Raw genomic sequence first — 26,711 nt, 5'->3', positions numbered from 1 at the left:
TGGTAATCTGTATATCTTTACCAAGAATAAACCAGTACAGAAGGGATTGATTAATTGTTTGGGGAGGGTTGTTCCTTTTTTCCAAATCATTTTGGAGGGTCATAGAAAAATTATTACTGGCGAGGGAAGGGTCATGGCTATTTTGACTAAAGGTCCCAAAACGAATTATGTTTAACCATGTATCCAGCTAATTTAAATAGCTCTCGTTACTGTATTGTGTGCACAGTTAACTTAATTTAATATATTAATGAGAGGTTTTCTTTTGCGAGGTGCAAAGGTTTCACCAAAAGAAGTTTCTTCATGATACTATTTTGCAGAGACACCGTTGCTGCGTCTAGAACTTAGCGCCGCCCATGACAATTATGATTGGATTAGAGTAGTCTCGCATTGCCAGACCTTCCTCCACAGCGCTGCGGAAGTGGCACCAAACAAAACACAAAACTCAAGACGTACAATACTTTTTTTCAATGGTCTTTGTTTGCTCTAAGTCGTTTTAATATACTTAAGTATTTTATACAGTAACTGAGCTTACAAGTTTTTTTTCTGTTTTAGATTTGTAGAAATAATAAATTGCCTTGTATTTTTCCATTGCCATTTATTATTTGTTTTTGTTGTTTTTGGTGACATTACCGGTTAAGATTGTGTGGTTCACTTTAACTTGCATAGCACTATGGTCAACTCCAGGGGATCCTCCAGTTTTTAAACGTGCTACCTAAATTAACTTGTCTTGCTAGCACTATTGTTTAGAAATTCTACATGAATTGCAACAGTTAGTTGAGCCATTTGGGGATTTAGGGATGGGTGCTATAACAAAATGAAGAATTTTGTCTTCTGATGTTTCATATTCCCCCCATTTAAACTGTATTTTAGCCATAGAGATGTATTACTCAAATAGCAATGATTTTATGAATTGTACAGAAAGACCTCAGGACAGATGTTATGTATTTGGACTTTATTTAATCACTTTATTTTATATTTTATAGTGCATGATGAAAAAGGTTTATGAAGTACAACTAAGGACATTGACAAAATTACATTAAAATTAGGGAAATATTTGTAAATATAAATAATTGATGGATGTGCTCAGCATAAGCTTTATACTGTATGTTGCCATCTTAAATATTTCCAAACCTCAGATGTCTTAGGATGGATTTTTGTTCATTAAATGTTTCTTGGTGTTCTTCTCTGGCTTAAACAATATAATGAAACACTTTGGAGCAAATATACACAGTATTAGTCCAAAACTGGAGGCCAGAATGGCAAATATCTCCACAGCAACAGTAAATTTCCCAGGAGAGCTGAGATATGCAGGAATGAAGGTGATCCAGACTGCACAGAATATCAGCATGCTGAAGGTGATGAGCTTGGCTTCATTAAAATTATCAGGTAATTTCCGAGCTAGGACAGCTAACACAAAGCAAAAGACAGCCAGTAGGCCTATGTACCCGAGCACAGCCCAGAACCCAATAGCTGAGCCTAATGCACACTCCAGGATGATTCTCTTTTTGTATATAGTTAGGTTTTTCATTGGAAAAGGGGGGCTAAGACCCAACCAAATAGTACATATTAAAACTTGAATAATCGTGAAAGACACTACAGTCATTCTTTGCTGTGGAGGACCAAACCATTTCATCACATTACTACTTGGGAGTGTAGCTTTGAAGGCCATTAACACTACTATTGTTTTTCCAAGAACACAAGACATACAAAGGACAAAGGTGATTCCAAACGCTGTGTGGCGCAGCATGCAGGACCACTCAGAGGGTGCTCCAATGAAAGTTAATGAACATAAGAAACATAGAGTCAGGGAGAAGAGCAGCAGGAAGCTCAGCTCAGAGTTGTTGGCCCTGACAATCGGGGATGTCCTGTGGCGATAGAACACAGCCGCTGTTATAATGGCCAGACAGGCACCACCAACTGAGAATGTAGCCAGGATGATTCCTAGGACCTCGTTGTAGGAAAGAAACTCTACAGGTTTGGGAAGACAAGTGTCTCTCTCTTCATTGGGCCAGAACTCCTTGGGGCAAGGGAAACAATCAGGGGAATCTGGAAAAATAAAACAAAAAGGGCTTTTAGCAGTTAATGCAGTTTGATTTTGTACAGTACATCGGCTATGGATTAGGAGAAAAAACAATACCTGTAGCATTGCTAATCTCTCCCTCAGGACACAGTATACAATCATAACAGCAGATGGGTTTTCCTTTCTGCAGCACTTTATGAGTTCCTGGAGGACAGCTGTCAGTGCACACTGACACAGGCACCTGGCAAGACAAACTCATACATATTCAGGTGTGCTCTTAAACTCTGAGGATTAAAGAATAGATTCAAATGTTTTCCAAGTCTGTCTTAAAACAATACTCATATGTCATTATGTATAGTGAAAAGTGTATTGGTCATTGTAACCAAACTGTAACCCCTCCTAAAGCCATGTCAATGTAATTACTGGGGGACAAAATACAACTGAAGCTTATATAATGATTCAGCAGTCTGAACTGGACAAATCGAGTGAATATCTTTCAAAGTTACAATATTTTAGATACTGTCTTTTTAAAGAAAATATAAAGGGGGACTCTCAAAATACTGTAACTTTGGAATTTCTTTACAGCCAATAAGGACTTCACAAACATGGACCAAAAACACTTATCCTTCAAGATCGCCAAATTTTAATATGTTAAATTATTGCTTTTGTGCTCCTTACTTGTGTCCCACCGTCCACCCAGGTGATGTTCCTGTTGATACGGAACTTCTGGCCCACCGGCAGTGATGCATCATAGTGCCCTACTGTCACCATCTCAATGCTGCCACTCTCACTCTTTTGCCAGTTAACCAGCTCATATCTGGCCACAGGATCCCCGTTGGCATCAAATGACACATCATAACCATTTTGGGAAAAATTTGCTTTCTTCAGCTGAGTAAGAACCTGTCAAGATGAAATAAAGGAAAACGGTGAGGGAGAGCAAGGAACTAATGTTAAATAAAATGAATACCTCATTTCAGAGAAGGTACATTACGGCAAAAAAGGCATCAGGGTTTTTCCTTACATTCAACTGACCTCTTTGGATTCTATCCTGGTGACTTTGTCACACTGAGTTGTAGAATTTGTTTTCTGACACACTGATTTATGAATAGCATGAGCTATTGCATAAACAGCCTTGTATACCATGTTAGTGATCCGGAGCTGAGATGTGTCAGTGTACGGGCTCTGGAGCGTCTTTATGTCTTCAGTTCCATCACATAATCTCTTATCTATAGCTGCACCTGAAACACACAGAGACAGCATTATCATTCTTTCTTGTGTTTATTATTATTACATTTTTGCTTTTCTTAACCTGCCAAACATGGCTTGCAGAAACTCATTGTATACTAGCTCTCATGAACACAAATCAGGCATAAGACAATTGGTCACAATAGTAAAAGGCATACGATATCCACACCTTTTCCTTTGAATTTTTAATCTGTATTGAGCTTGGTGGCCTGGAGACTGTCTATATACAACTTTCTCACTTTTTCCTAGCCTGCAGTTGAATGCATCCTCCCAGAACTCAGTAAGCACTGGAGAGGCAGCCACTTTAGAGCGAGAGAGATCCAGCAAGAAGTCTCTCAGACCTGGGATGACAGATCGCTCAATTGCAAATCCGATGGCTCCAGCACAGAAGCTGAACCTCAGCATGTCTGTGTTTGTTACCCAGGCTTCACTGCCTATCCACTGGCGAGGTGGGGAAGGCTCAAGCAACAGCTCCTCCAGCAGAAGCCTCAGGTCTCCAGCGGCTGCAAATGCCACAACAACCATAGCTGTCGACCTGGAGAGAAATTAAAGTGCATTGCATTAGGCCTATATCAGTAAAAATATTAAATTAGCATTTTTAATTATGTATCAAGATAGTTCATACAAACATTAGATATACTTTAGTATTTGGTCTCACTGATAACAATATCAGTAATATATTTGAGAAAGTAACGTCATGAAAAAAAGATACATTTCCGAATTTTCACTAATATAATAAAACAATCTTCAATATTATATTTGCCTAAACAATGTTGTGCTTTTGTCTGCAGAAGGTCAGTGTTAACACAGGGAACATCAAACCTGCGGATAACGTCAGCTACTCTCTGGAACCTGCTACGTGGGTGGGTCCGATAGAAAGATTCAGAGTATTCCACACAGATCCCCTCTCTGTGTGCTGCGTCCAGGAAAGACGCCATACCATTATTGCCATAGTCCGAATCTGACCGGACAGCACCTATCCAAGTCCAGCCGAAGTGTTTTACCAGCTTGGCCAGCGCGTCAGCCTGGAACTGATCACTAGGGATTGTTCTGAAGAAATTTGGGTACTGCTGCTTATTGGACAGACATGCACAAGTGGCAAAGTGGCTCACCTAAAGGGAAGTAACAGTGTAATTATTTCACGGGACAGGCAAAAACAGCACTGTTCTGTATTACACAGTTTGCCAGAAATTCTGAATATTTACTTGAGGAATGTTACAGGGCCCGATGATGCGCGACATGCTGATGGATGGCGAGGACCCAGACTCACCAACGACAGCCTTCACCATACCAGATTGTGAGCAATTGTCACCGGTGTAAAACACCGGGTCCAGGCCATTTGAAAGCTGGAATGCCACATGCACCGCCACGGGCACCGAGGCGCACGAGTCGTAGATCTGATAACCAAGTTTGATTCCGGGCAGCAGCTCCGTGCTGTTGTTTATCTCCTCGATGGCGAAGATCATTGCACGTGAGAAGCGCAGTTCACGGGAGTCAATGCTGCACACAGACACTTATGTCACTGTTCAAATTTACAATTCACAATTTTAACAGAAAATACATCAAACGGGAGAAACAACCACCAAAATCCAAAACACAGGATTAGATATCAGTCCAACATTCATAATAATCAAATGCATGGAGTCAACTAAATCTAAAGTCGTTTTTTTCATCTAGGTTAAACTTATATGTTAAAAAATACAAAAATCAAATTTTTCATATCTAGTATTTCCAACTGCGAATATTACCTACTGATTTGGAAATGTATGTGAAAAAAAAAAGATTTGTTTATTTAGTTTTTTGATTCTTTACAAAACTTTTCCAATACAATTGTAATCACATCATACAAATCAAAACATTTCTATCCCCACACAGACTAACATTCTCTTATCCCCAACTTCTCCCTCTTACTAACCTTCCTGTGCATCTTAGTGGCTCAGGCATGGTGATGTAGTTATGCTTCACTGTGTTCATGTAGTGGTGTATAGAGAAAACACCCCCAATAACGTAGTCACCATCCATTGAGAACACAGGGAGACGAGTGGTACCCTGGAGCTTACATTTCACAGATGAAGTCTGAGTGCTGACACCAGCACCAATCCTATCCTCAGTAAGCCCAGTCCTTTGTTTAACATCATCCTCAGAACCATCTGAGTTCAGCCCACACAAACCCAGAGACAGGATCAGGCCAATACATAGAGCAGAGATCTCCATCCCTCGACTATCTGGATGAGAATACTGTGTCTTTACACTGGTTTATATAGATTTTCAGACAAAAGATTCCCTCCTACTACGGTACATCAGCTGACTCGACATCAGACAGAGGATGCCCTCACCCATTGGTCTTTGATGCAATATTGTCAAAGCATATTTTGTAGGCTGTACGTACAATATAATAATACAATAATAATCTGCATTTAGTGTCCATGAATCTTTCAATGTAAACAGCAGATATAAAATTTTTGTCCTACCCTTTCATCTTTTTTGATTTGTTTGAGCTCATTACAGTTAAGCCTAACACATGTCTACCTTTAATGGGGTGTGCTGTTTATTTGCATATTAAGTAAGGCGGATACAGAGAATTATTGAAATTATTGAAGAGTCAGGGAGAAGAGCAGCAGGAAGCTCAGCTCAGAGTTGTTGGCCCTGACAATCGGTGATGTCCTGTGACGATAGAACACAGCTGCTGTTATAATGGCCAGACAGGCACCACCAACTGAGAATGTAGCCAGGGTGATTCCTAGGACCTCGTTGTAGGAAAGAAACTCTACAGGTTTGGGGAGACAAGTGTCTCTCTCTGCATTAGGCCAGAACTCCTTGGGGCAAGGAAAACAATCAGCGGCATCTGAAAAAATAAAACAAAAAGGGCTTTTAGCAGTCATAATGTATATTTGATTTTGTACAGTACATCAGCTATGTATTAGGAGAAAAAACAAGACCTGTAGCATTACTAATCCCTCCCTCAGGACACAGTATACAATCATAACAGCAGGTGGGTTTTCCTTTCTGCAGCACTTTACGAGTTCCTGGATGACAGCTGTCAGTGCACACTGACACAGGAACCTGGCACATAGAGAAACATCTCAATCCCACCGGCAGTGATGCATCGTATTGCCCTACTGTCACCATCTCAATCCTGCCACTCTGACTTTTTTGCCAGTTAACTAGCTCATATCTGGCCACAGGATCACCGTTGGCATCAAATGACACATCATAACCGTTTTGGGAAAAATGTACTTTCTTCAGCTGAGTAAAAACCTGTAAAACAGTGAGGAGGAGAAACTAAATCATAAATAAAATGAATATTTAATTGAAGGGGTGATAGAATGATTATATAGGGTATTTCACAATGTTCCTTAAGGTCTCCTAATAGGGTATGTAACATTGGTTGGGCTGAAAATGGCCCAAGTGCTTGTCTGTGGGCCATTAACTACCCTGTGAATATGGCCCTATTTTGAACAAGAGCTTTTCTTCCAAATATGGTATGCTCATGAATATTTAAATGAGCTGCACGCTGATTGGTGGAGCGACCCACATACAAATACATTGGCGACAAGTAGTGGAGTATTTATACATTTTTTGTCTGCTATTTCATTATTAAATTCACTTCTGAGACTTTTTTATGCGAGAAATCAACAACATAAAGCTCAAATATGAAAACTGATGGCTAATTGCAAATTTGGTAAGGACTTCAGGAGCTCCACACAGTCTGACGAGCCCAGGGCAAAGTCACCGTTTCTGGGTTAGTGGACTACCGGGCCTGAGCAGTTGACAGTTTGAATTTTGTCACGCCACTTATAGTAAAGCTACCCCAAGGTCTTACAAAGCTAACAATTGTGTCCGATTTCAATTTAATGCATTTTTGTGAATATGAGGGGTTTCGTTAGCTGCTAGTGTCCCTTCAATCCAATGGGTAAAGATAGTGGCTAGCTAGCTACACTTTCGGCATAACTAGAGTATATTTACAGTTTGAATTTAGTCACGGCATGTATATCACAGCTACCAAAAGGTCTTACAAAGCTTAGCTAACACTTGTTCGATTTCAATTTAATGCATTTTTGTGAATATGAGGGGTTTCGTTAGCTGCTAGTGTCCCTTCAATCCAATGGGTAAAGATAGTGGCTAGCTAGCTACACTTTTGGCATAACTAGAGTATATTTACACTTTGAATTTTGTCACAGCATGTATATCACAGCTACCAAAAGGCCTTACAAAGCTTAGCTAACACTTGTCCGATTTCAATTGAATGCATTTTTGTGAATTTCAGAGGTCTCGTTAGGAGGAGGCTAGCTAGCTCTCATTGATGGACTCCAGCTCACCGCGGGCTCTATCAATGATACTCGTGGACAACAGGCGTTTATTTCCCCGATCATTTGTTTAAATAACTTAACACACATATCCATTATAAGATTAACTTTAACCTGTGGTAAGAGATTGCGGGCTTAACAAGCTCTCACTCTCAGGCCTAGTCCACACGGACACGGGTATTTTTATAACCAGAGTTTTTTCTCCTCCGTTTTAAAAAAAAAACCCGTCCACACATGCTCGGTTTAAAATAAATCTCCGTCCACATGAAAACGCAAAAACATGCTGTCAAGCGCTGTCAAGAGCATGCCACACCAGCAGGCGGCGATATAACACAAATCGTAAAGTCACCTTGGCCAATCAGAAGCCTAGAAAAAAGTTATTACTGGTTCCGCTAGACTAACAACATGACGAACAGAGGAAAGGGAGAGTCGTATGTTTGGACTGATGGCGAAGTTGAGATTTTACTTAATGTCACACGTGAATATAAAGTTAATAAAACACATGAAAATGTGGACTGGGAGTCTTGCCAGTCCAAGTATGCCGACATCCTAGCGTTGTTCCTAGAGCATTACCCTGAGACGTCCCAAGAGTTTCCTCATCGCAAAGAGGATATAACCAGGACCATCATCACCAATAAACTTAAGGCAATACGGGTTAAATACAGGCAAGCGGTGGATTCCGGTCGGAAAAGCGGCCATGGCAAAGTGGTTCTACTTTATTTTGAACTATGTGAGCAGATATGGGGTGGTTCTCCTGCAACGACTACCATTCAATCCGGTATAGAAACGACAGATGTTGAAACGGCCTCTCATTGCAGTTCAGATCCTGCATCTTCATCTACACTTGATCTCTCGGCTGCGGAAATGTCTCCAGTGTCTGATCTACTTCAAGACTCTGATGGCAGCAATTTGACCCCCTCAGTGGTGAAGGAGAGGAGAGCTCTACTTAATGTATGTATTATTAATCGTTGACCATTTAGAAGTGCATTTGTTTATAAAAGTTGAATGTAGATTAACTCTATATACATGCAGGTACCGGTGTGTCTGTTGCAGTGGTGGAATGAGTACCGGATCATTTGTTTAAATAAACGTAGCAATAGGAAAGTAGAACGGTACACTGTTACAATTAAAAGTCCTGCATTCAAAATGTTAAAAGTACAAAGGTATAAGAATATACGTTTCAACAAAAAGCATGAAAAGACTAAGTATCAAAAGAAAAAATGCTGAATTAATTTAATAATAATAATAATAAAAAATTATTACTGGATAACTTATCAATGTGTTAATCATGTTAATGTTACTTAAGTACTTTATTAACTGGTGGGTATTAATGATCAACTGCAGTATTAGACATTGGAAATACTCTAAACATAAGTTACACAAATCTGTTCTTAAGTACAATGTAAGTGTACTTAGCTTTATTACAACAATGGTGTGTTTTGTATCATTTTTATCATCTTGGCCTATGGAGTTGAAATTTTCTTGAAATAATTATTTTAATCTACTTTTTAAATTTTTTTTCAGGCAAAACTCACAGGACACAAACAGGACAGACTTAAAAGAAAGCTTCCAGCTGAGACTCAGTTTCTGCATGCAGCCGAGGAAGACATCCGGATAAAAAAAAGAATTCTGGACCTGATGGAGACATCAGAGAAGCAATCTGAAAATTTCAGAAAATTATCAACCAATCTTGAGAGTCTGACAAGCTCAATTGAATATGGGTTTTCACTGCTGAGACAAGTTATAATGCAACCACCACCACAACCATTCAACATGTCACCATACCAAAACAGGGGTCCTTATGGACATGTGTATGCATCTGCACCACCACCACCACCCAATACACCTGCCAGATTTCCACCCAACACATTTTCACTCAACTCCACCTGCCACATTTTCACTCAACACTCCACCTGCCACATTTCCACCCAACACTCCTCCTACCACATTTCCACCCAACACTACCGTAAGTGTGTCACAACACACACCTGGCTCTACCTCACCTGTGCAGGGATTCACACCGTTTTCATTCACACAAGCAATTTACCAGGATGACATCTGAAGTTCTTGACAAAAAAACATTAGAAAGCTGTTGTTTGGGCTGCATCTTCATATTTAATTTATTATACTTTCACTTTGTCTTCAAAAGACTGTTTAAGTTTACCTTTTTTTGAGGTGTTAAATGTATTACATTTGTTTTAAATGGCTTCAATATTTTATGTAGAAAACAATGTGTAAAATAAGGTCTGTTTTTTTAATAATGGACTGTCAAACCCTTTGTTTATAGTACGAAAGATTTTCTGTAAAGGAAGCCAGCCTACTTTTAAGTTAAGAGGTCAGTTCATTCTTTAAGTTATGCTCCTGAAAGATTTTTTAAAATGGATCCTGATTTGTTAAATTGTGCTGAAACAGTACTCAGGCAGATTGTGATTTTTTTATTAAATTTCTTTATTCAGTCACAATAATGTGAATGTTTTCAATAAAAAAAAGTTATAAAGTTGTACATGTCTGAGTGTTTATTTAACATAAGACAATACTGTGAACTGTAGATGCTGTAAACTCACGTGTTTTTTCTGTAAACTCAAATTTTCATAGAAAATTGCTTTAACTGATTTCCTAGAACAAAAAACAGCAACAATTTTTAACTTAAGGCACTTAACAGTTTTTCAGGTTAACCAAATTTGACTGGAATGTAACACACTCTCATGTACTAGGCAGAGAAGACTGTGGCCACAGTCCCTTTTATGGATCAAGAAATTCAGTAAGAACTCTCCTGACCCTTTTCCCTTCTGCTGTTAAGCAGTCGGCTCTGAAATAAGTCTGTGTGTCTGGCTGGTTGTCCTTATCGTGCTGAATTGCGTCATTGACTCTGTTCTCATCCATCGTCTCCTTGGTGGCCTCACAGTAGTTATGGAGCACAAAACAGGCATAGATGACAAAGGGAAGGTTGTTTATATTAATGTCCATTGCCCTTCTCAATGCTCCAAATCTTTCTTTTAGTCTGCCAAAGGCGCATTCAATCACCATTCTGGCTCGACATATGGAGAGTCCAAAATACTGTTCTTGAACAGTGCTTCCCCCATTTGCGTATTCCTTCATCAGGTAAGGAAGCAAAGGATACGCTGGGTCCCCAAGAAGAAAAACTGGAATGGATTCCTCATGTTCTAATATTTGTTTTTTTGAGGAGGGGATCGTGCCATTTTTCAATTGTGTGTTCAGCGTCGAATTTGCAAACATACATCATGGACACTACCTGGCCATTTGACTATGACATCAAAAAATGAATATTTGTAGTCACATGTGGCTTAGATGTTAATAGAAAACCTCCCCTTTCTGTTTAAGTAATCCATCGAATTTGTAGATGGCTGTTTTATTTCGACATGGATCCCATCCACGGCACCAATGCACTGAGGAATGCCATGGGCTCGGTGAAACCCCTCTACAAGTTCCTTTACTTTGCACTCAGTGACAGGTGACTGTATATACATAGGTCCCAAGTGGACTGTAATTGATTCACATACATGCCTTACTATTTTTGACACCACCTGTCTAGATATTCCGAAGGCGTTTGCCGTCTTGCGTAATCTCCCCTCGTCTGCTAAATAGTACAGTGTGCAGGCAACCTTTTTGACAACACTGACAGGCGATCTCATTACAGTTCAATGCCCTTCAATGTGCGGGCGAAGCAGGTCACTCAATTTCAACAGCGATGTTCTCGACATACGAAAATTCTCTCTCCATTCTTCAGCAACAACCACTTCGTGCTCAAAGTTGTCCCACCAACTAGAGGTCCGACCGGGTCTCGTCCAAAACCGGCGTCGGTGGCGGCGGGGTCTGTGTCGCAGGACTGGGAGTGTTGTCATTACCAGTGCCCTGCGTAGAATTGCATTCTGACGCCTTTGTTCCTCAATATAGTGATATAATTGAGCATGTATCTGTATACATGTTAGAAGCCCTGTTAGCAGCACAGTTATTATAAGCACGATTTGGGCTACATCCGCCATTGCAAAGAATCGTCAACAACCATCAACAAAGCAGTTAGCGGCGCACAATATGACGTCAAACACAGCGGATAACGGCGCACACTCTGACGTCGCAAGGCAAAAAACCCGGTTATACTGTCCACACGACAACACTGTAACCGGCGTTTCTGAAAATGCTCACCCTGGCTTTTGTAATTTTGTAATAGCAGAGATCTGCGTAACCTAGATTCAGAAGACTACTTGATCTCACGTCAGTTGTGTAGCCTATGTAAATGTTGGGGGCGTGACAAAGAGAGAGACTAGAGCCAAATGAGGAGAAGGGATTTGCCTGTTTTCAGAGGCAGTTTCAAATTGTGAGATTTACAGAGGAAAGAGGGGTCAATGGGATTTTTAGGTTCTATGTATGTCCTATTTACCCACCAAACTGTCATTTTTCAACTATGACAAGGTAAAATCAGTTTTGCATTCTATCACCCCTTTAAATAAATGGTACATTAAACCAAAAAGGGCATTGGGGTTTTCACTTATGTTAACCCTCATGTTGTCACGATTGTGAGTTTTTGTTGTTGGCATTTCCTGTTTTATTTTGGAAGTCTGTTTTCCTCCCTAGTCTTGTCTAGTTTTACTTCCTGTCTTGTGTTGTCCCACCTGTCTGATTGTTCTGCTCCGCCCTGATGTGTTTCACCTGTTGTGTCACCTGTCCCTTGTTAGTCCTCGTTGCATGGTGTATTTAGTGCCTGTTCTGTCTTTGTCTTGTGTTGTGTCATTGTTCTGTTATGTGCTGTTTCTGTTCTGTTTTCTGTGCTGTATAGTCGTGCCTGCTTGTTCTTGTTTTCCTGGCCTGCTTCCCTTTTGGGATTATTTTAGTGTGTGCCTGCCTGCCAACCTCTGGACACTTGTGTTTGTAAGTTTTTGTTCAATAAATTAATTATATTCTGCATTTGGGTCCAAGCCTTGTCAATCCCTTGACAGAAATGTGACATTCGGGTCAAATTTGACCCGTTTTTGAAGTTTCTACATCAGAAATATGGCTTTCTTTTCAACCAAATTTCCCAAAAATAACTGGATGGTTCCATCCGCTAATTGACGATCAATACTTATGGTCTACCCGGGTGAAAATCTGTGATCTTCCATAAACATATGTGTAAGAGCCAATTAGTGCTTGTTATAAATAGGAACCAATCTTTGGTTCCTCAGGTGCAACCCGGGAGCACATACAGTGCACACGCGCACATGCACACCAACACCACAACGTTACACAGGCATGCATACAAGCAGTGTTTTGTCTGGAAATCCAACTAAGATCTCATGGAAATAAATGGAATCAATGGTGTTAACTGCAAATATTACTTGGACTTTGATCAAAAAGGTAAAAAGTGTGTCAATTACACTACCTGTGGAATGGCACCTCAGGGGCTTAAAGCTTGGGCTTAGCCTCTACAATATGTTTCTCTGACCTTAAAGTGATGGTTCAAAGTAATTTCACCATAGGGTCCTTTGCACCATGACCTCGAGCCAAACACCCCCCAGAAGCTTTTTTCAGCTGGGTCTAACATTGGGAGAGTTAGCGTAGAGTAGTGTTATCAGCTGAATAGCTTATTAGCGCAGGGGCTAATGGACCCACGTTTGTATCTCGTAAAAGACCCCACTAATGATACCAAACTTCTACGCTAGTACAAATAGGTTATGTACTCCTAAAACGATGGATTGGAAAGTTTATAAGTACACCAGAAGTTCATGAACATTTGCCTGCTCTCTTCTGCTCTCTGTTGCTGCAGCTCCTGCTGCTGCTACCTGCAGTTAGACGAGTGCTTAGGGCTGTCTACAAATTACTACACCGAAAAGAGATACAAAAAAAATATTTATTAATTTAATGATTAAATAAGGTAATGTCTCCAAACTTACCTCAGTTATTACTTGTCTCCTGCTAGTTATACTACAGCACTTAGTTAAAAAAAAAAAAGTTAAATTAAAAAATATTTTTGGTGTTGTAATTTGTAGACGTCCCTAAGCACTCGTCTTACTGCCGGCGAGAGACAGCTAGCTCAAATAGTGGCATCGGCAGCTCGCAGTGGCATTTCCGGTGGCAGGTTAAGATGCCACGGCATCTGCCTCGGTTAGCAGTGGCATTTAAGGTGGTAGGTTGAGATGCCAACGATTTTTCCTGAAATGCCACGGCATCAGCCGTTTATATGGTATTTCCGGTGGCAACCTGAGATGCCACAAATTTACTCCGGCTCCTGCCGATGTTTGTGTGTTATTTCTCGTGGCATTGTAAGATGCCGCGGCATCTGCCGATGTTTGTGTGTTATTTCTCGTGGCATTGTAAGATGCCACGGCATCTGCCGATGTTTGTGTGTTATTTCTCGTGGCATTGTAAGATGCCGCGGCATCTGCCGATGTTTGTGTGTTATTTCTCGTGGCATTGTAAGATGCCGCGGCATCTGCCGATGTTTGTGTGTTATTTCTCGTGGCATTGTAAGATGCCACGGCATCTGCCGATGTTTGTGTGTTATTTCTCGTGGCATTGTAAGATGCCACGGCATCTGCCGATGTTTGTGAGTTATTTCTCGAATGTTGTGGTCGGGCTAAGTTCGGCTGGCATCCAGGCTAGGATGCCTCGGCAGCTGCCGCTGTTTTTGTGGGTTGCCACCGTTTCACCGTAAGATGCCATGGCACATTTTACCAATTATGGGGTATAACGGTCGCAAACAAGGGCTGTGTCCGAAATCACCCATAGGCTACTCATATAGTAGGCTATATCATAGTTTATAAATATTAACACTTGCCAATATTAGACTTGGTAGCATTTCCATGACCCTATTTGTGCAAAGGTTTCTTTGATTATTACGATATTTTATTTGTATTACAGTCTGTTATGTTGCAGTGCTGAGGAAAGAAATTGGAGGTAGCCTTTTAATTTAAAATGCAAAGTAAAATGACAAAATACTCACTCAATTAAAAGGCTGCATAAACTATAAAGATACAAACTTTTTTTTTGTATAAGGCTGTAAACATCTTATCTATTCTTTGAAGTTGGGCATGATTTATAAAAAGATAAATCAGGTTTTTTTTTTCTTAAAAGGTTATATTCTATTCTGTTTATTGTTATGCACAAAAATGTTAAAGCAAATCTCTTGTAGCCTTTGTGCAAACCTACTTTGCATTAAAACTGATTCTGATTATTCTGTAGTAAGAGAACTTTGTACACATTTTAAAAAGATAGTCACATTTTTAATAATCCCAAACTTTTTAGGGTTAGGGTTAGGCAACATGTGCCGTTACCAAGCAGAATCTGTGCTTCTAACAATCACATCTTCAAAGGAAAAAGGGTAGGACGTTCTTTCCGATGTTTGTGTGCTTGTCGATATGAAACATCTCTGAATGCATTATGCTTGTTGTGGCATATAGGGAATTAGCAGGTGATGTTTCACATCAATCGCATTTACAAATTATTTCCTTTTCCCCAGAGCTGCAAGGAAGACAGCTGAGGATACAGACAGCACAGAAGAGGTAAAACCATCAGTAACCCTCCTCCCCCCCAAAAAACAGTTTCCCACAAAAATGTATTTGACACAGCTACTTTTTCAAAATTGGCAATGTGTAATATATTAAGTGTGTATGTGTTGCAGCCAGAGAAAAAGACACGTTTCTATTCTGCTGAAAGTACTAGTTAATGCATCTACGTATTAACTCCAGCGACAAAGTTGTTTTGATTTTATGGATTTTACATCTCAGCACATTTGAGTAGCTCAAAGGCGACTCACATGGTGGAAGCCGTACAGCACATTCACAAGCATCACAACTCAGAAGTTCATATATTGGAAATTTTGACCCTGGAAGCTTCGATAAACTTCTATTTGTTGTCATTGATTATTAAATATGCAATGCTTACATGTAAAACTAACAATGGAGCTGAATGAACATAGTTAAGCAATAAAGTAATTTGCTAAATACAAAAATAGAAAGGAAAATGAATACATTGTAGGGGCCCTGATGAACACTATAGTAAACATAAACACTATAGTAAACATAAACACCCATATGAATGCCAATGTACAATACAGCATCACTTACTGTGACGGGAAGCTTTTTTTGCACTCCCAGGACACAATGACAGTGGTAGTACAATGCCACGGCATCTGCCGATGTTTGTGAGTTATTTCTCGAATGTTGTGGTCGGGCTAAGTTCGGCTGGCATCCAGGCTAGGATGCCTCGGCAGCTGCCGCTGTTTTTGTGGGTTGCCACCGTTTCACCGTAAGATGCCATGGCACATTTTACCAATTATGGGGTATAACGGTCGCAAACAAGGGCTGTGTCCGAAATCACCCATAGGCTACTCATATAGTAGGCTATATCATAGTTTATAAATATTAACACTTGCCAATATTAGACTTGGTAGCATTTCCATGACCCTATTTGTGCAAAGGTTTCTTTGATTATTACGATATTTTATTTGTATTACAGTCTGTTATGTTGCAGTGCTGAGGAAAGAAATTGGAGGTAGCCTATGTTTCTTTTAATTTAAAATGCAATGTAAAATTACAAAATACTTTACTCACTCAATTAAATGGCTGCAGTTTAAAGCATGATTACATTAGGGGAACAATATTTAGGCTATTGGCCTACACTTGACAAAGCACCTGCCACTGACCCCTTGTGGCAGCTGTCCCTTTCTGTTTGTAAATGAAGCAAGATGTAACAGATGACCTGTCAAAATGATTGACTTCTAACCCTCAATATTTATAGCTTAGCCTATACTATGTGATCACTGGATTCTAATTTAAAACTGTGTAAAAAGGTCTTGGTATGAATGACTAGGCTGTATTTAGGAACAAAACTCTTTAATATAACATAACATCACTGTTCCTCAAATCTTGCAAAAAGTTTATAATTTTTTTTATCAACAAGTTCTGCACAGAACTTGTCGTAGTCCTTTTTTTTTTTGGAAGAGAAATGTGAACAGTTCTGCTGGAGAACCCTCATCCAGTTCCCCATTCCAGGTGTCCATCTCCTGGAGGGCTTTTTTCTTTTCTTCTCTGTCCATTGAAAGGACAGCAGGGAGTTTCAGTCCTCCATCGAATGTTGCCTTACGGCACCAGTCAGCTGCAGCTAGGCTATCTCTGATAAGAATGTTTTCCTGCAGTAAAAAAAGTATGTTCTAATTTGTTGTTCCCAAGTAAATATTTCAGACTTACATAATTTACAGTACATTTGAAAGAAACAAAAATTAGTACCAACAAATCCTGTCTTTGTCAACACTGTGGGTTCCATCTAAAACCCTCCAAACTAAATTTCAGTATATATTCATAATTGTACAAATTAAGACATTGTAATGCAACAAATCTGTATCCAGAGCATCTTCAATACCCATCATTAAGTACCACTGTCATTGTGTCCTGGGAGTGCAAAAAAAGCTTCCCGTCACAGTAAGTGATGCTGTATTGTACACCTTTATAGGACTTTGTGTGAAAGGCTAAATGGCATTCATATGGGTGTTTATGTTTACTATAGTGTTCATCAGGGCCCCTACAATGTATTCATTTTCCTTTCTATTTTTGTATTTAGCAAATTACTTTATTGCTTAACTATGTTCATTCAGCTCCATTGTTAGTTTTACATGTAAGCATTGCATATTTAATAATCAATGACAACAAATAGAAGTTTATCGAAGCTTCCAGGGTCAAAATTTCCAATATATGAACTTCTGAGTTGTGATGCTTGTGAATGTGCTGTACGGCTTCCACCATGTGAGTCGCCTTTGAGCTACTCAAATGTGCTGAGATGTAAAATCCATAAAATCAAAACAACTTTGTCGCTGGAGTTAATACGTAGATGCATTAACTAGTACTTTCAGCAGAATAGAAACGTGTCTTTTTCTCTGGCTGCAACACATACACACTTAATATATTACACATTGCCAATTTTGAAAAAGTAGCTGTGTCAAATACATTTTTGTGGGAAACTGTTTTTTGGGGGGGAGGAGGGTTACTGATGGTTTTACCTCTTCTGTGCTGTCTGTATCCTCAGCTGTCTTCCTTGCAGCTCTGGGGAAAAGGAAATAATTTGTAAATGCGATTGATGTGAAACATCACCTGCTAATTCCCTATATGCCACAACAAGCATAATGCATTCAGTGATGTTTCATATCGACAAGCACACAAACATCGGAAAGAACGTCCTACCCTTTTTCCTTTGAAGATGTGATTGTTAGAAGCACAGATTCTGCTTGGTAACGGCACATGTTGCCTAACCCTAACCCTAAAAAGTTTGGGATTATTAAAAATGTGACTATCTTTTTAAAATGTGTACAAAGTTCTCTTACTACAGAATAATCAGAATCAGTTTTAATGCAAAGTAGGTTTGCACAAAGGCTACAAGAGATTTGCTTTAACATTTTTGTGCATAACAATAAACAGAATAGAATATAACCTTTAAGAAAAGAAAAAACCTGATTTATCTTTTTATAAATCATGCCCAACTTCAAAGAATAGATAAGATGTTTACAGCCTTATACAAAAAAAGTTTGTATCTTTATAGTTTATGCAGCCTTTTAATTGAGTGAGTATTTTGTCATTTTACTTTGCATTTTAAATTAAAAGGCTACCTCCAATTTCTTTCCTCAGCACTGCAACATAACAGACTGTAATACAAATAAAATATCGTAATAATCAAAGAAACCTTTGCACAAATAGGGTCATGGAAATGCTACCAAGTCTAATATTGGCAAGTGTTAATATTTATAAACTATGATATAGCCTACTATATGAGTAGCCTATGGGTGATTTCGGACACAGCCCTTGTTTGCGACCGTTATACCCCATAATTGGTAAAATGTGCCATGGCATCTTACGGTGAAACGGTGGCAACCCACAAAAACAGCGGCAGCTGCCGAGGCATCCTAGCCTGGATGCCAGCCGAACTTAGCCCGACCACAACATTCGAGAAATAACTCACAAACATCGGCAGATGCCGTGGCATCTTACAATGCCACGAGAAATAACACACAAACATCGGCAGATGCCGCGGCATCTTACAATGCCACGAGAAATAACACACAAACATCGGCAGATGCCGTGGCATCTTACAATGCCACGAGAAATAACACACAATCATCGGCAGGAGCCAGAGTAAATTTGTGGCATCTCAGGCTGCCATCGGAAATACCATATAAACGGCGAAAGATGCCGTGGCATTTCAGGAAAAATCGTTGGCATCTCAACCTACCACCTTAAATTCCACTGCTAACCGAGGCAGATGCCGTGGCATCTCAACCTGCCACCTTAAATGCCACTGCTAACAGAGGCAGATGCCGTGGCATCGAGGCAGATGCCACGGCATATCAAGTTAGATGCAGTGGCATCGAGGCAGATGCCGTGGCATCTCAACCTGCCACTGGAAATGCCACTGCGAGCTGCCGATGCCACTATTTGACAGCAACAACAACAGAGAGCAGAAGCCAGCAGGCAAGTGTTCATAAACTTGTGGTGTACTTACAAACTTTACAATCCAACGTTTTATGAGTGCATAACCTATATGTACTACAGTAGACGTTTGGTATCATTTCGGGCATTATTAGTGGGGTCATTTACCAGATACAAACGTGGGTCCATTAGCCCCTGCGCTAAGCTATTCAGCTGATAACGCTACTCTACGCTAACTCTCCCAATGTTAGACCTAGCTGAAAAAATCTTCTGGGGGGGTCATGGTGCAAAGGACCCTAGGGTGAAATTACTCCGAACCATCACTTTAACTATTAGTCAGGATAATTCCTAATTTTTGTTCATTTTACTCAAAAATTACCGATAATTTCATGTAAATGATGTTTATTTGCAATCAATTCCATAAAGAAGTGTCAAACATGGTATCAATTTATGAAGTTGGCTAAAAAGATATAACATACAATTGGGTAATCATTAAGAGGCTACTTTATGCCTTATAAACAGGCAAACCGAACCGGAGGACAACAAGTGCATGGTTGACGGGAAGACAATATGAGGGTTAAACTGACCTCTTTGGATTCTATCCTGGTGAATTTGTCACACTGAGTTGTAGAGTTTGTTTTCTGGCACATTGCTTTATGAATGACATGAGCTATTGCATAAACAGCCTTGTATACCATGTTAGTGATCCGGAGCTGAGATGTGTCAGTGTACGGGCTCTGGAGCGTCTTTATGTCTTCAGTTCCATCACATAATCTCTCGTCTTTTGCTGCACTTAAAAACACAGAGACAGAGAAAGGTGATTTTTAGCCTTTAAATTATCATTCTTTCTTCGTGTTTTATTCTTTTTTGTTCCATGTAACCTGCCAAACATCCCTTTGTAGAGACTCATATCTATATTGTTTATTTAACATTATACTTCAAAGCACAGTTAATTTCTTTCTTGCGGGAAAAAGGCCAACAAGATTATGAGAGACCCAAATCACCTCAGCCACAAACTGTTCTACCTGCTGCCATCTGACAGGCCCGAATGCAGCATCTGGTCCTGCACTACCAGGCTCAGGGACAACTTCATCACACAGGCAATAAGACTGCTGAACTCCTGAGCTCATCACTACGATACTGTCACTTTACCATTGCACCTTACTTACTTTACAACTTCTACATCCCTGCTGACAATAGTTTTTTTATTTGCAATCACTGTACACTGTGTCTATCACATATATTTTATTTAAAATGTTATATTTTACCCCTATATTTTAACTTTGCACTATTTCATGTCTTGATTCATTGTCAGTCTTGATTCTCATTTTTATTGCATTATTTTCTTTTTAAATATTTAATGAGCATTGTTGGAGAGAGCCTGATATCTAGATTTGTATTGCCAGCTACTGCTTCTCTGTAATTGTTGTGCATATTACAATAAAGAACTTAAAAATGAAAACAAATTATCAGAAATCATTTTAACTGTTTTAAGAACTTTTAAGAACTTCACACTTACTGTAATTAATACATGCAAGTAAGTATAATACAAGAAATTGATTAGTACTTAAGCTTGGTGGGCAGGAGAATGTCTACTGTGTGCTTGTGTTCAAGACTTCAGTGTTGACATTATGAAACCACTGCAGCAATGTTCATAAAAATCTTCACCATAACAGCAAATTGCTTAAACTTGACCTGAAAGATAATCATAACAAGCGCAATTATTCACAGAGATTAGATGCACCTTATGTCCACCTCATGTCTTTGATCATTATTGGTAATTTCCCTGTCATTCTGGGGTTTGGTGTTAAAGCAGCTGCTGAGTCTTAAACACAGGAAATTCCACTCAGAGAATCAAAAAGCAACATAACCACAAGAATCCAACTGTGAGTGTCTCTCCTACATTTTAAAATCAGCCCAACTTTCTCACTTTTTCCCAGCCTGCAGTTGAATGCATCTTCCCAGAACTCCGTAAGCACTGGAGAGGCAGCCACTTTAGAGGGAGAGAGATCCAGCAAGAAGTCTCTCAGACCTGGGATGACCGATCGCTCAATGCCAAATCCGATGGCTCCAGCACAGAAGCTGAAATTCTGTGTCTGTTACCCAGGCTTCACTGCCTATCCACTGGCGAGTTGGAGATGGCTTGAGCAACACCCAGGTAAAAAAGTGGTATACTTTAATGTATTAGAATATGAATGAAGTACATGAAGTATAAAACAAGTATGCTTCTTCTTGTTGTGCTTTATTTAAATAGTATTTAATATGTACTTTTTAAAAGTATACTTCAAAATAGATGTAATTAAGTTCAACTTCAGAGTCCAAAAAGTAAGTATACTAATTTACCAGTAATCAAATTATTTTTTTAATGTACTTTTTGAAAGTTTACTTTGTTGATAATGTATTTTAAATTGTATAGAAGTTTATTTTTTTTAAGTGTATTAAATTTGACATACTTAGAGTGGCAATTCAGTGTACTTATGGGAAGTATATTTCTTTGGAAATTAATTGTTAGTATACTTTTTTAAAGTGTACTATGATCTCACACTTCAAGTGTGACTTCTGTACACTTTATACAGTACACTCTAAAATAAGTGTATTGTCAGTGGCATATCAGAGTACTTTCATAAAATATGTTAAAATACAAAAATGCATAGTGGTAACTTAGTGTACTTATAGTAAGTACACTTCTTTTTAATACAGAGTTAGTATAATTTTTGAAAGTGTACACTAATTTCACTTCATCAGTAGTGTAATCTTAGTACACTGTAAACAAAGTGCACTAAATATAAGTGTACTTCTATTAGCATATCAAAGTACACTGAAAAAATGGGAAATAGCAGGTCTTTGAATTTACAAAAATGAATTTAGAATATGCTATGCAATTCATTTATATTCCTTTCAAGAACGTGGTTCAATCATGTAGACTTCAGTTGTTTTTGTATAGATTCCTTTTGCGTTGATTGAAATTGATTGAATTGAACATTTTAAATTATCGAATTAAGTTTGGTCACTACCGGAAATGGTATATTTGAATCAAATGGCGCCAGGAATAGGTGGCACTTCCCGGGCACTGACACCAACCATTTATATACTGTCTATGCTGCCAACACAGCCAAACTGTTTCAACAAGGACATCGCCAAAACAAGAAGAATGTGAAGAAGAATGTTGAGCATGTGTTGACTGCGTGCAGGATTAATTCTACAGCAGCCATGTGTTGTCTCCTTCACGAAAAAGTAAGTTAACATCAATCAAAATGATTTTGTTCATGTTCATAATGTTTTTGTACTGCATGTAACAGTTACAAAAGTCTGTTCACTTGTTTGTGCATTCTATAAATATATCGGTTTTCTTGTAACTAAGTTAGCTAATACCATCACTAACTAGTAACTACTTAGTTTAGCATTAATAATTGTGTTTCTCCCCCTGACGGTCCTGCTCCTAACAACGGTATTTCAATGTAGCTAACGTAATGTTAATGGCAGGCGGTGAAGAGGAGCCAGTCAGCCTCATAAGAATTAGTGTTAAGTGGTCGGGTTTAGTTCGCAACATTTAGATTACATTGAGGCTGTTGTAACGTTACTTTATGTAACAAAAAAAAAGGTCCGTCGAGTTGTTTGGGCATAACGTTATATGTTGGTTTGCTAATAGCTAAGGTTAGCTAGCTAAGACCACAGGCTTACAAGTTCAATGTAACGTCGGGTAAGAACGAACGAGTGTTGTAGCTAAAGCTGTCGGTTATTCAGTTACAGACTGTGTGTGTGTGTGTGTGTGTGTGTGTGTGTGTGTGTGTGTGTGTGTGTGTGTGTGTCGGTTATATGCGGGAGGGTGCTGCTGACATGACAATGTATCGCGGCAACTAACGTTAGCACAGTGTATGGGAACTCTTTGTTTATTATAAGCCCTTTTATGTTATTTTAAATTGTTTTACATGTACTGTAAATGTTTTTTGTTTGCTGTGTCTGTTTTTGTGATTCTGTGTAACTTGTGTACTGTTGCTCCAGGGCTCCCTTGTAAAAGAGATTTGACTATCTCAATGGGACATCACCTGGTAAAATAAAGGATAAATAAGAATAAAAAATAAAAATTATGTCATTTTCCTAAATCTCTCACGCAGCGTTTTTAAGGTGTCTTTGTGTCTTTGTTGTGTGCTTTATTTATTTTGTGTGGTCTTTTAATTATTGAGTCAATGTGCTTGGTTGACCTCACTGATTCTAAATGTTTTCTTTCATAGGATCCTATTTGAACAGCATACACAATCAAATGCTTTATAGTGGTAAGTGCTGTCATATTTCTTTTTTCTTTGTACATTTCCTAAAATAATTGAAAGTTACAGATGGAAACATTTATTTGTTTCTCAATTGTTTACAAATGAAAATGGACCTAATCTCACAGATATAGCCATTTTAAACTTTAACAGTATCAGAAACATTAAAACACCAACTGGTTGTTTAGTGTTATTTCTTTTTTTTGAAAAACTATAAGATTTTAGAATTGTGGAAAGGTTATGTAAAATATTTTACATACCACAATTTATTGGCAAGAACGGCATACAAATTGTAAGGCCCAACGTCTACTTATTTTTCATCTTTCTCCTACTATATTCATCTTTTTGTCTCAGTTTTAACCTTTCCTCTATTTATTTTTTTACTTATCTTCATATTTGTATCTTTCTTTGTCTTTACTGTCAATCTCTACGTGATTTGGAGTTGACAGCAAGGCTAGTACCTTTGTAGTAACCATGTTGTAATATTCTTTGAGAAATAAGAACCCATATGACAGTGGACACCAGTAGTTGACTTCAAAGTGTAGTGTGTTTAAAAAAAACAATGCAATCCACATGTTTATATATGTTTATTACAGTTAAACAGGAAATAACAGTTTGTTTAATCTATCTAATCTTGTGTTGTTCATACTATACAAGGATGTATTGTCTTTGTTGAATAATACAGAAGACAAAGAGCTTAAAAAATTCTTGCATATTAAATTGCAATCACAATATTTGTGGAAAAAAATCGCAATTAGATTATTTTCTAAAATCGTTAGCCCTACTTACGATTTAATACTTGTGTATTTGTTTCTCAATTGGTCTTATTGACTGCCTTTTTTTTTTTTAATAGGGCATGGATGAAGACGCCATCAACAAGGCCACTGAAGAAACCAGTGTTGGGATTTATGTTCTTAAAGAACATGCTTCAAGTGATGAACCACTGAACCAGTGGACATTGGTATTGTCCTTGAAGGCATCAAGATGTTGCAAGATCTTTATAATGTAGCATTACCTGTTGCTACGATGTTTGGACTAATGTACAGTATGCCGTGAACTTCAGCTACCCTGCTCGCCTTCGATCCAAAAGATTTGCATGGAACTTGATGGAGGGAAACTTACCAACAAAGCACTTGCTCTAAAAAACAGGCTCTTCCAGTGAACGGGCCAGAGAGACTACGCCGTCAACCAAACAGCGTAGTTGTCCCTAAAGGCATCGTTGGTATGGCTGTACTCTTTGGACTAGTTTTTTTTGTTTGAATTAACTGGACAGGATTTGCATGGAGCTGCATGGAAATAACCTTTTGCAAACCAAGCCAAGGTTTTCTCTCTAGAAAACAGACTCCTTCATTAAAGACCAACAGGCATCTTTGGTACTGCTATTTTTTTTATTTTTTTTACACAGGGTTAACATTTTTTGTCATTTGAAAAACTACTTTGAAAACAGAGTGCACAATTTAAAGGGTAACTTTGGGTTTTTCAACTTGGACCCTATGTTCCTCTGTTGTTACTGATGGGAACAACAATCTTCAACATTGATCCAGTATAAAGCGAGTAGGCCTGTCATGATAACAAGTTTTGCTGGACGCTAAATTGTCCCATAAATTGTGATAAACCATAATCTTGTCGTTCTGAGACCATTTTCATCTAATATAATGATTATGGCATAATAATGCAGGTACACTTTTTCAAAGATCAATAAACATTTATTTCTAAGGAATTTTTAACACTAGAACTGGAAGATATTTTAAATATCCACAATATGTCTTTCATCTCCTTTAGTAGGCTATGTCGTCTTTCACACTGTTGTACAGTTGTGGAATTGCCGTTTGTGGCACGTATGTTCCCCCAGGCAATTGGTACTGACCGTCAAATGTTTGCATTATTACTCGAGTGTTTGTGCGATAGACTACAGACTCTGTACTGCTGTTAACAATTATTTATTAAAAACTAAATATTACATTTAAATAAAAACATAAATTATATCTATCTATATCTATGGCTATCTGCCACATGGCGAGTAAATATTTTTACCATAATAGTTATGTTTTTCAGCCTTCATTTTGGTGAAGGTGCAGCTACTTTCTTCTGCTCCTCTGCAGGTCAGAGCTTCGCGGGGGTGGGCCGACACACACAAACAAACACTGGCGCCACTTACCTGAAACCGCTTGCAAGACATCGTCCACAGCGGCGTATGTCCGAGCACGGCAGATATCGCTCATATTCTTTTTATTTTTTTTTTTCTCTTGACGCTGCCTTAACTGTTCAAGGTTCCTGCTTTTGCCAATATCTGCTTTTGTGTTTTACTTTTGTGTCAATAATAAAGATCCTTTTCTGAAATGCAATTTATAATCTGTTGATGTAATGCACTTGAACTGAATTGTAATATAATACACTGGTAGTGTAATAGCAACATTCATGCTTAAGTATAACAAAATGATGATAAAAGTACAGATGAAATATACTTCAAACTATTTGTTTCTACCTTACACTATAATAACATTGCACTGAAAGTACGTGTTTATGATGTTTAGGTTGTAATTGAACTTCACTTCAAACACATTATTTTCATAGTGGGATACTTTAAAAGCACTAAATATAGTTATGAAGTGCATTTGTTAATCACTTGCATCACAGAGGCATACTAAATTAACGTAGTTTATAGTAATTATAAATATGATAGCAGTATGCACAAAATATACTTAAACACAACTATAAGTTGCGCTGCAATGCCTTTTAAGTGTATTTCAATAAGAATGGCAATACAATGCAATTGTACTGTAAGTGTGCTTAATTGCTCATGAATCTTGATTTTCATTAGTGTATTTTAGTGCACTTGAAGTTTAAAAAAAGTTGTTCCATTTTAGTATACTATTTATACTTGAAGTGTAGTCAAATAGATGTTACGTTGAAGTTAATACATAATTGAATACACTTAACTATACTTGGATTTCACAAAAATAGTACAAAATTTAGAAAATATACTTAGTACACTATATAAGTATATAAGTATAAGTATATTTTTAATAGAATTCTTTTTCACCTGGGCAGTTCCTCCAGCAGAAGCCTCAGGTCTCCAAATTCTGCCACAACAACCATCGCTGTTGACCTGGAGAAACATTTAAGTTTTATCAAGATAGTTAACACATACAAATAGGACATAGGACAGCCTACTTTAGTATTTGGTCTGACTGACCATTTCTGACTAATATCTGCAATAAATAAATGTGGTGAAAAAATAAAAATTTCCCAATAGATAAATTATCTTCCATCTTAAATTTTACAGAACATTTTTGCTGTGCTTTTGAGCGCAGGTCAGTGTCAACACAGGGAACATCATACTTGCGGATAACGTCAGCTACTCTCTGGATCCTGCTACGTGGGTGGGTCCGATAGAAAGTTTCAGAGTATTCCACACAGATCCCCTCTCTGTGTGCTGCGTCCAGAAAAGACGCCATACCATTAT

The 26,711-nt window shown here is 38.5% G+C and overlaps 1 protein-coding gene and 1 long non-coding RNA gene across 2 annotated transcripts; one reads left to right on the top strand and one right to left on the bottom strand.

Moving 5' to 3' along the window:
* Positions 1-1,063: 1,063 nt before the first annotated feature.
* LOC114552843 (extracellular calcium-sensing receptor) lies at positions 1,064-5,278 on the bottom strand. Its single transcript, XM_028573938.1, has 8 exons — positions 5,181-5,278; positions 4,471-4,765; positions 4,088-4,377; positions 3,505-3,800; positions 3,053-3,258; positions 2,699-2,920; positions 2,138-2,261; positions 1,064-2,046 (listed from the first exon to the last, which is right to left on the bottom strand). The coding sequence occupies exons 1-8, from the start codon at positions 5,237-5,239 to the stop codon at positions 1,142-1,144; spliced, it is 2,397 nt and encodes a 798-aa protein (XP_028429739.1). The 5' UTR covers positions 5,240-5,278; the 3' UTR covers positions 1,064-1,141.
* A 16,819-nt stretch (positions 5,279-22,097) lies between these two features.
* Positions 22,098-24,634, top strand: LOC114553333 (uncharacterized). Its single transcript, XR_003692291.1, has 3 exons — positions 22,098-22,214; positions 23,213-23,254; positions 24,099-24,634. It is a non-coding gene; the product is annotated as an uncharacterized LOC114553333 (long non-coding RNA).
* Positions 24,635-26,711: the final 2,077 nt, after the last annotated feature.

The sequence above is a fragment of the Perca flavescens genome, chromosome 3 (assembly GCF_004354835.1).
Source record: "Perca flavescens isolate YP-PL-M2 chromosome 3, PFLA_1.0, whole genome shotgun sequence".
Taxonomy (NCBI): Eukaryota; Metazoa; Chordata; class Actinopteri; order Perciformes; family Percidae; genus Perca; species Perca flavescens.
This window is presented reverse-complemented; position numbering and strand designations above follow the sequence as displayed.